We start from the raw sequence: 13,695 nt of genomic DNA, 5'->3' as shown, positions 1-13,695 counted from the left end.
TTTTTTATTTATTTATTTGACAGAGAGAGAGATCACAAGTAGGCAGAGAGGCAGTCAGAGAGAGAGGAGGAAGCAGGCTCTCTGCTGAGCAGAGAGCCCGATGCGGGCCTCGATCCCAGGACCCTGGGACCATGACCTGAGCTGAAGGCAGAGGCTTTAACCCACTGAGCCACCCAGGTGCCCACGTGCATCGCTTTCTTACTTGTATTTTCCTATACATAAGCATTCCTAGCCTTCTTAATGAAAACAATTCCTCACAAAACTATTTCAAAGGGTGGAAAAAGAAAAAAAAAGTAAAAACCACAAAATAAGGCAACAAATAAGATGTCACAAAAGCATATTTTAATATGTTAATATAGGAGAGGTTTATATAACTCACAGGTCCTTTACTTCATTCTCATCTGTGCTCAAGGGTTCTCTTCCCTGAGGGGATTTTCTGCCACTCTATCTACAAGAACCCCCTAACCCCTATTATTCTTTATTCTTCTGCTCTGCTTTATTTTTTCCATGATGACTTCATGTGTATTTGTCTGTTTATGTATACTATTTACTTCCCACATTAGGCAGTCAAGACAGGGATGATATGGTCTCAGATATATCCCCAGCACCAGAATAGTACCAGTCCTGTGCACTGACCTCAAAAATAACTTGATGAACAATAAAAAAAAAAAAAAAAAAACAAGCAACCCAATTCAAAAATGAACAAACTACTTGATATTGATATTTTGCCAGAGAAGATATATAAATGGCCGATACACACATGAAAAAATACTCAACATCACTGATTACTAGGAAATGCTAACCAAAACCACAACGAGGTACTACCTTAAACCCATTAGGATGGCTACTATAAAAATTTTTTAATAGGAAATGATAAATGTTGATGAGTATAAGGAGAAATTGATATCATTATGCATTGCTGGTGGGAATGTAAAATGCAGCCACTATGGTAAATAGTATGGTACAATTCCTCAAAAAAAAAAAAATTTAACATACAGTCACCATTTAATTCAGCAAGTCCATCTCTGGGAACATATAAAAGAATTGAATGTGGGGACTTGAATAGATATTTAAACATCAATGTTCACAACAGCATTAATCACAGTAATGAAAGGTAGAAGCAACACAAGTGTCCATAAATGGATAAATAAAATGTGAACTGTACATGCACTGGAATATTATTCAGCTTTAGAAAGGAATGGAATTCTGACACACCCTATAACGTGGATGAATCTTGAAGACACTATGCTAAGTGAAATAAGCCAGACATAGAAAGACAAATACTTACATGAGATACCTAGAGTAGGCAAATTCATAGAGACAAAAAACAGAATAATGTTTGAGAGGGGTGAGGTAAAGGGGTAACAGGGAGTTATTAATAGGTACGGAGTTTCAGCTTGGGATGATGAAAAGGTTCTGGAGATGGATACTGGTGATGTTTGCACAACACTGTGAATGTACTTAATATCACTGAACTACACACTTAAAAACAGTTAAAATGGTTAAAATGGTAACCTGCATATATGTGTGTGTGTGTGTGTGTGTGTGTATGTATATATATATACACATATATAAACATATATATATGTGTATATATATGTACAATGTATGTATATATATATACACATATATAAACATATATATATGTGTATATATATGTACAACATACATATATGTGTATATATATTTTTACAACTGAAAATATAAAAATTTTAAAAATCATTAAATTAAAATTAAAATTTAATTAAATTAAAAATTAAATTTTAATTAAATTAAAATTATTTGTTGTAAGATTTGAATGAATGGGTTTCCTCCTTGTGTTTAGTAGCTAGGAATTTTAACATTGAATGAAATAATTATAATAACTATACTTCCTTCTTTTTATAATTGTGATTTTCTATTTTAATGTTCATTTTAGACAGATCATTCATTATAAGAGGACTCAAATCTTCTAGTAAGCAGGCAAGACTATAGATATTTTCATGTGAATAAAAAACAAAGGCAGATGAAGCTGTTGTGGTCTCAACCCAATGGAAACTCTACCCTTGGAATTCTAAAGATCTTTGTCCACACCTCCATTATGTCACTTAATACATCTTCTGGTAATTTGCTCCTTTCTCTGTTTTTCTCAGCGGGCTATGTGCTGACAGCAAGGCTCTCTCCTCATCATCAAGCCTATCTTACCCACGTTTGGCAAATTTACTGGCACTGTCAATAATTAAGGAATGCTTCTCATTCTGAGATACAAGAATTATATATCAGAATGGTGGTTCAGAGAATAATTTTGAGAAGCAGTCATCAAGGGAGGTTGCTGATCAGTTTCATCATTTTCAAAAAAACCAAAAGGGGAGGTAACCGCAAGGAAAGGGGGCAAGCCTGGGGTCTGGGAACTGAAGAGTCTGTGCCATGGCCTCAGAGTAATTCTTACTTTCTGTGCCATCTGCCTCCACTCGCTCTTCTCTGGGATTCTGTTTAAATTTCATGTTTCCAAAGTGCATGATGGCTCCAATGAGTTTATAGGATCCATGATTCTCATCAGGAAGAAAGCCCAAGATGTCCATGGCCCGCTGTAAAAAGAGAAACAGATGGCCATGTCTTCGTTTGCCTAATGGCTGCAGTCAGCACCTCACCCCCGCTGTGTGTCACACCTCCCTACACTCCACGGGCTGTCAGAGGGAATGAAACAGATCGCCACAGCCCCGAGGTGTGACAGCTCTGTTCAAAGCAATGCAAATCGGCCTGTTGGCACTTGGTCACCCGCAGTCTGCTTATCCCTTTAAATGAGAATTAGGAAGGCTTGTTTAACTTCCAGTAGTTTTAGAACTTTCCTCGGACGTCCTGCTCCCCTCCTCTCCCTTCCAGCCATTGATCATTAGCTGGATCTATGAGGTAAATTATTTTGCCTTTCATCGTTATGGCAGGAAGTAGAACCAATATATCGGATGGGTTGCTTATCTGGGGGGCTCCCATATATCCCCCTCAAATTTATTCAAAGACTGGCAGAAGGAAGTGTTTCAGAAAAGAAAAACACCATGGCACAGAAGAACCACACCCTGAGAAACCACTGCACGTGAGGGGATGTGTGTTCTCACACACTCCCAGAGGGTAGACATTGGCACAATCTTTCTAGTGGTTAATTTAGCATATGTATCAGGAGACTATAAAAAATTCATAATCTTTGCCTAGTAATTTCACTCTGGGGAATGTAGCATAAGGAGAATCTAATATACGGGAAAAGCATTTACCTACAAAGATATCTACCACAGTAGAAAACAAAACAAAATCTTTGAGTCTAACCATAGGAGAATGGCTAACTACAGTGACTACATTACAGGACAAATGTCTGGTAAAATATTAAGTATTCATTTAAATGTTTATGAAGAGTTTGTAATAACACTGAAAATGCTTATATTATAGGATTAATCAAAAAAGCAAACTGTATATGGAATACTATATGCAGTGTGATTATGATCTTTTTATTAAAAAAAAAAAACAAAAAACACCAAACCAACTATATAGTAGCAACCCAAATAGGAAGAAAAAAGAACAAAGACTATAAAGACCTATACCAAATAAAAACAGTGGTTGCCATTGAGTTGAAACGTCTTCCTATCTTTCCAGACGTTCCAAAGTTACCGAACTCACAATATGCACTTTTGCAGTAAGTAAGTAAACTCAGAACGGACACAGACCCAGAGGAGCAACTTGTACCCTCCACCCCTGAAAGAAGGAAAGTGACTTCTCCGGACCCTTACGAGGAAGGATCTGAAATGCTGCTGTTTCTCACTGTCATGCCCAAACTTTGCGCTGGTAATTAACGAGCCTTACATCAGTGGCCAGTAGTTCTTCAGCATCATCCCGGCTGTCCCACAGCAACGACTCCACGAGAGCAAAAGGGAAAGTCAGAGGGATTTTCAGACACCAGGAGCATGTCTGCAGTGGGAAAACCTTCAGTTAAACAGTTAAAGAAATCTGCAAGGCTTTAGGAAATAATTGACCGATATTCACAGTTTACTCTTACAGCTGATAGCACACCTTGTAAACAAGCCAAAATAAAATCCATATTCTACAGCCAAACCTCTGCAATCAAATTTTGCCCTCTATTAACTTGTCAGTCATGTGTTAATGCCTCCCAAGAGAAGACCACGCAGACCAAATTCTAACAGAGTCAATCGCAACAGCTTGAATGGGTGTGAATAAAACAGATAATGCATGTTGGCAAAACTTTGGAAACAGGAATTTGGCCTAGATACACGGTTGAGGGCAAAGGGCAAAAAATGTTTTGTAAAATCATAAATATAACAGGACTGAGTTTCAAAGTCTAGGAAGTGGGCAGACCCTGGGGTTGAGCACCCCAGGAACACTAGCAATATATCCTGTCATATCACGTCCTCCGTATTAGCGAGCGAGGCTGAGGCTGTCTTTCAAGGAATCCATAAATCAGCGTCCGTGTTCAGCACTGCGCCCGATGTGTTTAAGGCTCCTGACATGATTCACTTAGTGACGAAACATAATGCAGGCGGAAGCTAAGGCAGGCTGTCAGCACCGTATCAGCAAGGGTCATTAGCCAAATCGCATTAACGGCTTAATGCCTTACACTGGCTCCCTGGGAAGTTTCTTTGAGCCCATTTGATTTTTGTATTTATCACTCAGTGAAGTGAAGCTGCTATCCTCCACCCCAGATCTCAGAAACAGCGCACTTCCCCAGTGTTCGCTGCAGCTCTGTTTGGAAACAACCCGAGTGTCCATCAAGAGTTAAGAAACTCCTGTGTGTCCGTACAACAGATTATTAGTCAGCAAACAAAGGACTGAACTGTGGACATGTGCTAGAGGATGGAAGAATCTCCAAATAATGAGGCAGAGTGAAATAAGCCAGACAAAAAAGAGTATACACTGTGTGATTCCAACTCACAAAATTCGAGAAAATGCAGTCGTATCTATAGTGACAGGAAGCATGTTAGCGGTTGCCAAGGGGCTGGGTGGGGAGGGGAAGCCTCAGAGGAGTGAGAAAGGGCAGAGGCGGAGTTACAAAAGAACATGAGAAAACTTTAGAACAGATCCGTGAGTTATCTTGATGGCGGTAATGGTCACCCGCATATGTCAGCATTTATATCGGCGACACTTCAATGAGGCTGTTTTATAAAAGTTAAAAAGTAAAAAGAAACCGGGCTAGCCCAAAGGAGATCAAGCTGAAGGCAAGTACTAGATATACAGCATGTATATTTAATAGCAATATAATCCTCAAAGCCTTATTTGAATGAGGATTTAAATGTCCCTGAAATGGTCATAATTCCCAAGAATCTCTTTGTGTTCTTTCTCATGCCTCACTTTCTTTCAAGAAACATTTGTTGAGCTCTAGCAAGGTGCCAGGCATTAGAGTAAGTTTTAGAGATATGTCAGTGGGGTGAGGAAATATCCTGTCCCCATGAAGCTTCTATTCTAACAGCAGGAGACAGAAATTTTAAAAATAAGTAAAATGTATGAAAAGACATGAAATGTACAATGTTAATAAGTGCCATGGAAAAAAATAGCAGGGAAAGGGGATAAACTGTATCGGCGATACAGGGGTATACCCGGCGGGATCAGTGGAGCCTGCAGCTCTAGATCTCAGGGCTGTGAGTTTGAGCCCCATGTTGGGTGTAGAGTTTACTTAAAAATAAAATCTTAAAAACAAAAAAGTGTTGGTGATACAGAGCTACAGTTTTCAATAGAGTGGTCAGGGAAAGCCCCTATAAGGTGACATTTCAATAAAGACCTGCAAGAGTTGAGGGGGAAAATAAGTGGGGGAAAATGTTCCAGATAAAGAAAAACAAATGCAAAGGCCCCAAGGTAGAAGTTTTCCTGGCATTTTGAGTGGCTTAAGAGGCAAATTAAGGAAGTAAGTGGTAGTAGGTTATGAGGTCAGAGAGGCATCAAGAGGATAGATCATAGCTCCTCACAGGCCAGGTGGATGCTTTTCAGAGTTTACTTTTGCATCTCTATGAATAACACGGGAAATGTTATTCACCATCCAAGATGTGGTGAACAGGGTCAAACTATACTAACAGAGGACAGAGGGATCAGAGTTAATTTGTAGCTAACAACACGGGAAAATAAAAAACAAAACAAAAACACAGACCTGCAATAATATCCACATGCATTATTAGCCAAGATTCAAAGTTAACCCAGCCCACACAGATTTATTCTAAGCTGAGAGCACACACGGAAAAGGGATGACTTTATCGAGATCCATAGCCATAGTAGTAAGGCTCATCAGGGCGGAATCCATACGCTGTGGCAGGGCGTCCAAGAATGCCAACTGGCTGGCCAAAGCCATCCATTCCAAGGCTGCCAGGAAATGAATGCTGCCCAAATACATCTCCATTTTGAAGGTGATAATCATTGAAGAAGTCTGGACTTATGGCTCCTTCAGAGGCAATTAAACCATCTGAGTTATAGAAGAGGTCAGATCTTTCAAGAATATCCCCTTCATGGATGTACGGTTCAATACGATCATCACCGTACAAGTACTGCTCACTCTCATCCAGCTGGCGGCTCTCTACCATCTCCAGCCACTGAGAGTTGGACATTTATGTCTATGTAAGATAGGAAGCTGTTGAAGGTTTTTGAGCAGAGGAGTGACATAATCTGATTTTTTTAAAAAAAGATTTTATCTATTTATTTGACACAGAGAGAGTGATCATAAGTAGGCAGAGAGGCAGGCAGAGGGCGGGGGGGAAGCAGGCTCTCTGCTGAGCAGAGAGTCCGATGCGGGACCCTGAGATCATGACCTAAGCTGAAGGCAGAGGCTTAACCCACTGAGCCACCCAGGTGCCCCTGATTTTCTTTCTTTCTTTCTTTCTTTTTTTTTTTTGTAACTTACCATGGCTGCTGTATTAAAGACAGAGAGAACAGGATGGAAGCAGAAATATCAGGTAGGAGACTGTTAAACAATCCACCAGAGAGGCACCTGGGTGGCTCAGTCAGTTAAGCATCTGCCTTCAGCTCAGGTCATGATCCCCTGGGGCCTGGGATTGAGACCCACATCAAGCCCCCTGCTCAGCGTGGAGCCTGCTTCTCCCTCTACCTGCTGCTACCCCTGCATGTGTGCTCACTTTTGCTCTCTATCAAATAAGTAAAATCGTGAAAAAAAAAAAAAAATCCAGGAGAGAGATGATGGTATTCAACCAGCGCAGTAATAGGAGCAATGGTAAGGAAATGCTCAGAGTGTGGCTTTTTAAAGTAGATGGAACAGGTGAGAATAAGCTGAGAGAAACAGATGAGCTCAAGAGCAGGTCTTAAGCACATTAAATTTGAGATGTTATAATGAATATATGCTACAACATGGAACAATCGCAAAATAATTATTCTGAGTGAAATAAGTCAGACAGGAAGAGTATATACTGTAGAATTCCATCTTACGAATTTCTAGAAATTTTTTTCTTTTAAAGTATTTTATTTTTGTGTAAACTAAAAGGAAATTGACACACTGAAATTGCAAAAGACCTTGGGCATGCATATTAGCCTTGTTAAGAGTTCTTCTACGTGTCTCTCTTTTCTATAGGAAGTCCCCTTAAACATTTAAAACCCATAGTTTTTATTGTATCTACAGCCTAAACCATAACAATCTATGATTCTGTCATTTTACATTGTGCAAAATCCTCAAAATATAGTGGTACCATAGGGGGGAAAAAATCAGTCACAAGTAAATTCCATTGTAAGTCATTCATATAATTTGGTTCTTCTCCAAACCAAGTTGAGACATAGAGGAGTCAGTTAGCTAGGAGTCTGGAATCCTGGAGAGACTCTGGACTTGTGATAGAACTGTGGAAGTCATTGGATGGAAACGATCTTTAAAGCTACCCGTTGTTAAATGAGGTCACCATGAGATAGATGCAAGGACTGAGCCCAGGGCACTCTAAAGTTACAGGGCCAGATGAAAGAGAAAGACCGACAGGGAAATACCAGAGATTTAGGGGAGAAACAAGGGAGGGCAGTGTGCTAGAAGCTAAGAGGAGAGATTCTCAAGGAGGAGGGAGTAATCAGTGGTGTCAAATACTGTCATGCCTTTCAAGGTCAAGAAATGCCTATGTATTCTGCAAGGCTCATTCATGGCTTTACTGATGACTCTCAAATCTATATTTTCTGAGCTCCCGACCTAGAGCTCCAACTTCCCACTAGACGTTTCAGTGCAGGCGGCCATAAGTAGCTCAAATCCAACATTACCAAAATTGCATCTATGACGTTTTTCCATGTCTGCCCTGAAGCTATGCCTCTTATGTGGTTCCATATGCTGGTGAGTCACCACCTTACTCAGGCTACACTTGGGGGTGCCATGAAATCTTGTCCTCTCACACCTCAAATATGGACATCATTAACATGTCTTTCAAATTATTTAATCTTTTTTCTCTACAATAGGTATATGATATGAAGAGGGGGTAAAGATATAAAGATAACATGGTCCTTTCCCTCAAGGAGGCTACAGGAATCACACATCTAACTAGTGCAGGAAATGCTGAGTGTTTTTGGAGTGAGAGGATGTTTCTGTTGGATGTTTCAGTTCATACCAAAATAAAATACAAACAAGCAAACAAAAAACCACACACACACACACACACACACACACACACACACACACACCAAACTACCTTCTAAAATTGTTTTTCCAAGAATTACCAGTTGGATCACTTTAAATCATAACCATTCATATCATCACTTCTCATTATCTCATTTTTGATCATTTTCATTCTGGTCATTTTGATGAAAGGTGCTATATTTGACATTATTTTCTGTATGTAGAATATAGGAAAATAGAAACCTAGAAATTCTCACTACTTGGCCAGTCCTAAATTAATGATCGGTTGAATTTAGAACATAGTTTCTAGTATTTCTGTTAGACTAAGCCACCTACCTACTCAAACCCGTGTTTGTAACTATGATGGGAATTTCTTTCCTCCTTTGCCAACAGAAGGAGGGTCTTGCTCCCATCCAAGCAGGCCCAACAATTGGACAAACACTATGGAAAACACAGCAGAAAGACCACAATGTGTCTGAGGTCTACCAGACCAGGAAGAGGAAAGAGTCAACATTCAGGAGGGGGCAGGAATAAGGCGCCACGGAGGGCCCACATGCTACACACACACTCCTCCCGCCCCACCTCCCTGCTTCCAGACAGCATTTCAAGAAGTCATAAAGGAAAAAAAAAAGAAGTCATATAGAACACCTAATGGGCTTCTCCTTTATCTCACTAACCAGCAATATGGCTGATGCACTAACCTAACCATTCACGGCAGCAGCTGTAGTCAATTTCAAGTGGTAGCTCTTAGAAACATACATACCACACGCATGCGTGTTTGAGGGACTCTGAAAGGCCTTTAGCTCAAAACGTCTTCCCCACTAGGTCTTATTAAAATTTATTTTCCAGGAAAAATGAATTTTAATTGTGTTAAGTCTTGAGGTCACCTCAGAGTATCACGTAAACAGAGGTTCCTTTATTTAATTAATTTCATTTCTATCAGAAGAATGGCCCTGAGAGAATGTTTAAAAAAAAAAAAGGCAAACAAATAGTGAATACATTTATGTGAGACACTATGAGGGCCAGCAAGACTGTCTAGGTCAGATAAGGCCCACACAGAAGATTGTTGACCAGGCTGTGGGCATGCGGAGAACCGGGGGGAGGGGAGCTTGTCAGGAAGGCTGGGGACAGCATAAAGAGGAGGTGCAAGACGATGCTAAAGGTAAATTCAGTTGTTTCACAACTTCAAAAAATTCAGGTCTCAACCTTCATACAAGTTCATTTCTAGATTCCACTCTTCAGTAGGAGATGCAAAGAAGCCTTTAAGAATGAGTATTTCATCATTCAAGGATTTGTTTTACATGTCTTCCTGACAGTGAATTTTACTTTCACCATGGATGAGTGTTCTCTAAGACTCAGCTGAGTTCACTATGAAAAGAAGCAAAGCTGACACTGGACCAAAAAAAACCCCAAACCCTTAAAATCACAAAGTCCTGTAGCTAGTACCACTATGCCATATCAACCATCATTACCTGTTTCTCACACTGCCATGGACAGCTGAAGAGGTTGTACACTGCCCAACTCCACAAGAAAGAATCATTCACACAGTCTACAGTTTGAACAGCACTCTCTGGAGTCAGGCAGGGCACAATCTGCACCACCACACACACACACATCTTTTTTCACCTAATAACCAGTGGGGAGAAAGGGAGTGAAGATAGGAGACCAGTTCAAGAGAAACCTAATGGGCCAGGGGAGTAAAACTTAATATGCTCCAGAATAGGAGGTGCAGACAATGACAGTTTCTTTCCTCAGAGGCCTTCAGGCCCCTAGTAGACATGTTGGGTGCCCCTCTTGGCACCCCTATGCATTACTGGCATGTACCAAAGTGAGCCCCCAGGGCAGTAGGCAAAATGTGAAAAATTCTAAGAGACAAGGTGGTGTTTTCTGACCCCTCAACCTAGAGTTCATACACCAGTTGAATAGTAGCAATGGGTACAATAAACAGAAAAAACTAGACAAAGAAGAGAAGAAAAATAGGAAGGTATATGCAGGACCAACCCATCCAGTTGGCATTAAGAACAAGAATTTCAAGGAGCCATATCTGAGGTTTCTGAGGAAGTGGGTTTTAGCCATGCCTTGACCAAGGGTCAGTGTAAAGTGAGAGGTAAGGGGAGGAGGGATGTTCCAGACCATGTAGAGACTAGTTGGGAGCTGGCTCTGGGATAACACTTCACCCCATTCCTCAGCTCCTTCCGTGGGTGGCCAGCCTCCAGACTGATTTTCCATACACGGTTATTTTGTGGTACTGACAAGCGCTTCTGTTTTTGGAAACGTGGACATAATCCCTATGTTGCTAAGGTGTGTTCTCTTGTAACAATCCTTAGGACACTCTGAAGCTCTACTTTGGCAAACATGAATAAAAAGAACTCAAATTCTAAAATGTCCCCAAGAATGGCCCGTGGTGCAGAGAACAAATGGACTGACAATACCCAATTTGGACCACCAGATGTCAGTCTTCGTGCAGGAATCAATCTCTGCAGCCCCCAAAGACTCAGCAAGATCAATGAATTCAAGATGAGTCTGCGTTTTCCACCGCAAACCAGAGCCTTCGGACAGTTTAGTTGTAAACAGAGATGCTCCCCCAAATTTTACAGTCCCTGCTGGTACCCACATTGGACCCTATGTGTCAGATGGCTTGCACAGCAGAGAAATCAGTGCTAAGAATGTTAGATATGGCAGGGCTAATCAGAGGAAGATCCAGAAAAAAAAGAAAAAAAAAAAAAGTCTGTTCCATGTTAGGTAGAGGGAAAGCAGAAGGAGAACTGCGGCTGCGTCTGCGGCTGCGTGTGTATCACCAGCTGCACCTGTGCCAAAAATAATTGTCCAGTTTGCAGAGCTTGCCCCATTTGGTGAGGGCACTTTGAATTTGAAGACCATGCAGTCAAAACACCACTAAGGGTATGACTAACATACTGAACCTAGCATAGGAGGCTGGGGGAAATCACTGCCCACTAATTTGCTCACCTGGATTCTTTTTTTTTTTTTTTTTTCACCTGGATCTTTGATCTCATCCCACAACCACTCCAGTGGGAGCGTCCTTGTCCTCAGTGGTTTACTTCATAGGCAAGACCTTTGCAATCCAATCAGATTCTCATTCTTCCCTTCCAATGACTTCCCATATTCTGCCTCAGGCTGCAGGGTGCTGCTTGATCTGGTCCTGCCCACCTCTCCCCTCCGTTACTTTCTTCTTTCCGTCAACTGCAATGGCCAGTTTGCAATCTCAAGAATAAAACAAATGCATTGCTGCCTCGGGGCCTTTGCACTCACTGTTCGCTCTTCCTGGAACTTTATTCCGAAAAATCTTGCCTGCTCACTCACTTACTCTTTCCGGTGTCTGCAAAAATATTGCCTTCCCAGAGAGGTCTTGCCTGACCATTCTATCTAAAATAGAACCACCCCTACCCTACCAAGCCCAAATTCACTGTTTGCTCACCCTATTTTTTTTTTTTTTGTAGACCTACCATTCGCTAAAATTATATATGTTTTCATTTACTTGTGTATTACTTATCTCCCATACTAGAATGTAAGCCCATGAGGGCAGGGACCTGTCTGTCTTATTTTTTGACCCCCATGATACAAAAGCAGTGCCTGGTACACACAGCAGTCACACAATAAATACTGAGTGACTACAGGAAGTTCATTCTCTTGTCCCACTAGTTACTTTTCTTTCTCTTCATGGTACTACCTTTAACCTGGTCAAATCATAAAACTTGGGAATATTTTTGGCTCATCACTCTCTCATTCCTACATTCAGTCATTGCTAAGACCCGTCTATTCTTCTATGAATCCATCCCCTTTCTCCCATTCCCAAAGACACAACCTTACACAATGCCTTGTGATCTTCTACTTAGGACTGCTATAGTCCCTTCCCTCTAGGATCTTGGCCTCCCATCCATCCTGCCCACCACATCAGCTTCATTGTCACTGCCCTCAGCAAATCATGACCTCCTATTACCCCAGCCCTATAACATATGTACACCACCCCCAACTCCTTGAGTTCAGAAACCATCAGGATAAAATCTCTACTATTCCTCTATGCAAATCCTTTCTTCCAGTCAACCTGATCTCTCTGCTCCCCGATCTTGTCCTGCCTTTTCCTGCCACTGTTCCCACTGTTCCTCTCATAGGAAATACCCTCCACTCATTACTCTGGTTAAATCCCCTTCCCATCCTTCATATCCCAACCCCAAATCTCCCTTCTTTATAAAACTCCCACTTCTGGCCTTTTGTCTATACCGCCCATGTGGTTCTAATTTTCTAATCATTGAAGGCCTTAAATTACCTAAAGTTTTTACACACATTCTCTCTCTGTCTCTCTCTCTCTCTCTCTCTCACACACACACACACACACACACACTTTCATTTATACCTTCTAGGCATGCTGTCTACTTCCAAACACTACCAAATTGGGAAAACATTTACTCTCTAGCAATATAAAATTATAGAACACTTGGGGTGCCTGGGTGGCTCAGTGGGTTAAGCCTCTGCCTTCAGCTCAGGTCATGGTCTCAGGGTCCTAAGATCGAGCCCCGCATCGGGCTCTCTGCTGAGTAGGGAGCCTGCTTCCCCCACACCTCTGCCTGCCTCTATGCCTGCTTGTGATCTCTCTCGCTCTGTCAAATAAATAAATAAAATCTTTTAAAAAAATTATAGAACACTGGTTTTATAATTGGTTGAATAATTGTTTACCTTTTAGAATAAATAAACTGAGTTCTCAAGAGACTTACTAATCAACACTTTCCCAGGTCTGAGAATCTGACCTCTGTCTCTTGTTTTACAATGTCCCTCAGCTCCAGAATAACACACTTACCACGAAGGTCTTTTTTTCCAGACAGAATTTGATAGAATATGTGGTAGTTCCTCTCTCCGGGCTGCTGGAAAACCACTGGGGTTTTTCAAGCAAATCTGCAGGATGAGAAAAGGATAAAGCTTCCTATTTAGGTATTGCTGCAAATCTTAGAAGAAAAGTAATCCAATAGTGCAGTGGCTACTTACAAATACCGATGTCTACAGAGGACAGCTTGCCTCTGGCACCGAAGTGCATCCTGATGAATTTGCCCTGGGGGGGACATAAAACACAGTCTCCTATGGAAACATTCTGAACAGTTGCAACGGCTTTCTTATACGCGTTACTCCTA

At 41.1% G+C, this 13,695-nt stretch overlaps 1 protein-coding gene across 1 annotated transcript in view; it reads right to left on the bottom strand.

Moving 5' to 3' along the window:
• LOC111146469 (myosin heavy chain 15) overlaps positions 1–13,695 on the bottom strand; it is a 155,582-nt gene that overhangs the window by 124,094 nt on the left and 17,793 nt on the right. The window contains 5 exon segments of the mRNA XM_022502027.1: positions 2,429–2,567; positions 3,829–3,867; positions 3,869–3,933; positions 13,368–13,462; positions 13,549–13,616. Coding sequence (XP_022357735.1) covers positions 2,429–2,567; positions 3,829–3,867; positions 3,869–3,933; positions 13,368–13,462; positions 13,549–13,616 — 406 coding nt within the window.

The sequence above is a fragment of the Enhydra lutris genome, unplaced genomic scaffold (genome assembly GCF_002288905.1).
Source record: "Enhydra lutris kenyoni isolate GAN:26980312 unplaced genomic scaffold, ASM228890v2 scaffoldscaffold2, whole genome shotgun sequence".
Classification (NCBI taxonomy): Eukaryota; Metazoa; Chordata; class Mammalia; order Carnivora; family Mustelidae; genus Enhydra; species Enhydra lutris.
The sequence above is the reverse complement of the archived record's forward strand: the minus strand, read 5'-3'. Positions and strand labels throughout refer to the sequence as shown.